This window comes from Penaeus vannamei, chromosome 41, assembly GCF_042767895.1.
Source record: "Penaeus vannamei isolate JL-2024 chromosome 41, ASM4276789v1, whole genome shotgun sequence".
In the NCBI taxonomy this organism is placed as follows: domain Eukaryota; kingdom Metazoa; phylum Arthropoda; class Malacostraca; order Decapoda; family Penaeidae; genus Penaeus; species Penaeus vannamei.
In genome coordinates, this window is record NC_091589.1 from 13,639,546 (window position 1) to 13,642,045 (window position 2,500).

Below are 2,500 nucleotides of genomic sequence, written 5' to 3' on the forward strand. Positions count from 1 at the left end.
TATATATATATATATATATATATATATATATATATATATATATATATATATATATATATATATATATATAAGGCTGGAATGTAAAAAAAAAAATACAAAATTGAATGCAGAAAATTTGTTGAAAGAAAATGAAAAATTGGCAATACAATTTGACTCTCAACTCTGAGTACAAACCTTATTAACAAAACCAAAGGAGAAAGTGTTCCTAAACTCTGAAAAAAATATTAACAAAAGGTTTTAAATCTAATGGACAACAGGTGTTACCACCGAAGATTCGGTCCCCTACACATGTGCTCAGTTACTCACGATCCTCGAGGATATCTTTGATCTCTTTCAACCGCAAGTCAACGAAGGCTCGCACTATGAAGCCAAGGTCCTTGAATAAGGTCACCATGAACTCCACATCAAGGGAAGAATTCGTTCTTGTCTGTGGTATGGAATATTTCTCCTTTGTAGCCCGTCTTTAAATCAAAACTTCAAAGGTTATTGCTCTAATATGACCTTCCACAGAGTTGGGAACAAAACATACATTATCGCAATATCTTCAAGTCTATCTAGATGAGAAACTTACGTTTAAACTTAAGCACTCATCAAAATTTTCTTGGTTGAATATAACGCAGTGTCCACGGTGCCTGTGGTTCAGGTTATAGGTGAGAGAGTCTAAGTCCGGGAACATCCTCGCTGGTTATTTAGGTCTGGCAACAAAAAGCACTTGGTTATGCATCAAGGCAGTGTAGGTAGGTCTCACTAATAACTCAAATAAATCAATGAAATTTCAATAATGATGGATGAGAATTTCAAGAAACATTAAATAGTAAACATTTATATGCCATAAATTTTGATAAAGGAAGTAATGAAGCAAATAACACAAAGCAGGCAAAGTAACAATTTACTCACAAAAATAGTAAAAATGCTAGTAAAAATACAATTAGTAATTACACATGATACAGTAATAATGAACCAATCTGGAGTATTGAAAAAAATATAAAAAAAATAGTTTGAGTAAGTTAAAATACAAAGATTACCAACAAAAATGGAAATAAAGAAATTAACAGTATCTAAATAAAAATATTTAAACAGAATTTGTAATAAAGGAATTAGCATGTTATAATACAAAAATGCATCAATAAAATAGCTTATGCACTAAATGAAATCCTTGACAAATTCTTCAAAAATGCCCCAAAAAATACTCTGAAAAAGACTCTTAACTCTTCATTTATTATTGGACAAGGGACAAGAATACAATACCCCAAAGAATTCAAAACCAAATAACACAACCAGGAAACGATCTCAAAGAAATCAAGTCGCACAGATTCATAAGCATAATATACTGTATAGAACAATTCTTTGAAAGCACAACAGTAAATGAAAATGTTCTTCACGCAAAATAATATACATATTTTGGAAATTATATCAAATAAAAACTTTCTGAAAATATAATATCAAATATAGACTTTTAGAAGGCATAATGACTGATTCAATTGAGAGACAGAAACAAACCAAAAATCTGATGAAGATTTAATAGGTTTCAGATTCAAATGCTACACCATACATGCATGCTAAAAAATGGACTTTCATATCAACAAAACATCTATAGACAAGATAATATACTCTAGTTACCTCCCTTAACCCTGAAAGAACAATTGACAAAGTTAACGATGAGGCAAAAGTAAAAGCAGCGGCAAAGATAGGAACAGCAGTCATCCCACTCGAAGGAATCCTTCATTTCCTGAAACTGATCATATACATCTCTTGCACTGTGAAGGTATTTATCCTCATTCATACCAGTTCTACATGTGCTACAGTGAATACTAATCAACTTCCTTCAAGACAGAACCTATTAGAAAATAATGTCAAAAAGGAAAAAATACCAATGGGCCTACCACAAGGTTCAATTTTAAACCCCTTATCTGAAACATAATGACAATAGAGTAAACACAGACCAGACCAAGCAGAACAATAAAATTATATACATACAACAAATAATTTCAACAATGAGTGAAAATTTTTCCCAGAAACGAAAATATTACTTGGAAGTAGGATTAAAATAGATGAAAGAATGAGCAGACAAATGGATCCTAAAAATCAAATCAAGGAAAATGTAAAAAGTTTAAAAAGAAAGAAAGAAAAAAGACATGACTTTCATGCACCAAAGTTAAACTAGAAAAATAATGTCAATAACTTGAAAAAAATAAAGTATTCAAATACAACATACTGACAATATCATCCACATCATAAGGAGCTGATAGAGTTATGAAATTCTATAATATATAAGTAAAACTCACAGTCGCATAAACAGTTAAGAATAGCAACAGGATGCATAAAATCTACTCTTATAGTAACATATTCAATCACATTTAAGATCCCTGGAAAAAATGAAGGAATTAATGTATGCTAATACCAAAACTATGAAAAAAAAATATGCAGCTTAAAAAAAGTAAGAGCAAGTGTGTATATATTTATCTATCTATCTATATCTATATCCACATCTTTATCTATC

At 30.2% G+C, this 2,500-nt stretch overlaps 2 protein-coding genes across 7 annotated transcripts in view; one reads left to right on the top strand and one right to left on the bottom strand.

Moving 5' to 3' along the window:
* Positions 1-2,500, bottom strand: part of LOC113821018 (caspase-1) — a 31,299-nt gene that overhangs the window by 26,991 nt on the left and 1,808 nt on the right. For all 6 annotated transcript variants that reach the window (XM_070117647.1, XM_070117645.1, XM_070117646.1 and 3 more), the window contains exons 2-3: positions 572-695; positions 307-427 (exon numbers count right to left, since the gene is read on the bottom strand). In XM_070117647.1, coding sequence (XP_069973748.1) covers positions 307-427; positions 572-676 — 226 coding nt within the window. In that variant the 5' untranslated portion in view covers positions 677-695. The remainder of the gene's footprint in view (positions 1-306; positions 428-571; positions 696-2,500) is intronic.
* The window catches only part of LOC113821017 (uncharacterized), a 13,622-nt gene continuing 11,414 nt past the window's right edge, over positions 293-2,500 (top strand). Inside the window, exon 1 of the mRNA XM_070117638.1 lies at positions 293-432. The gene's annotated coding sequence lies outside the window, so the exon portion shown is untranslated. The remainder of the gene's footprint in view (positions 433-2,500) is intronic.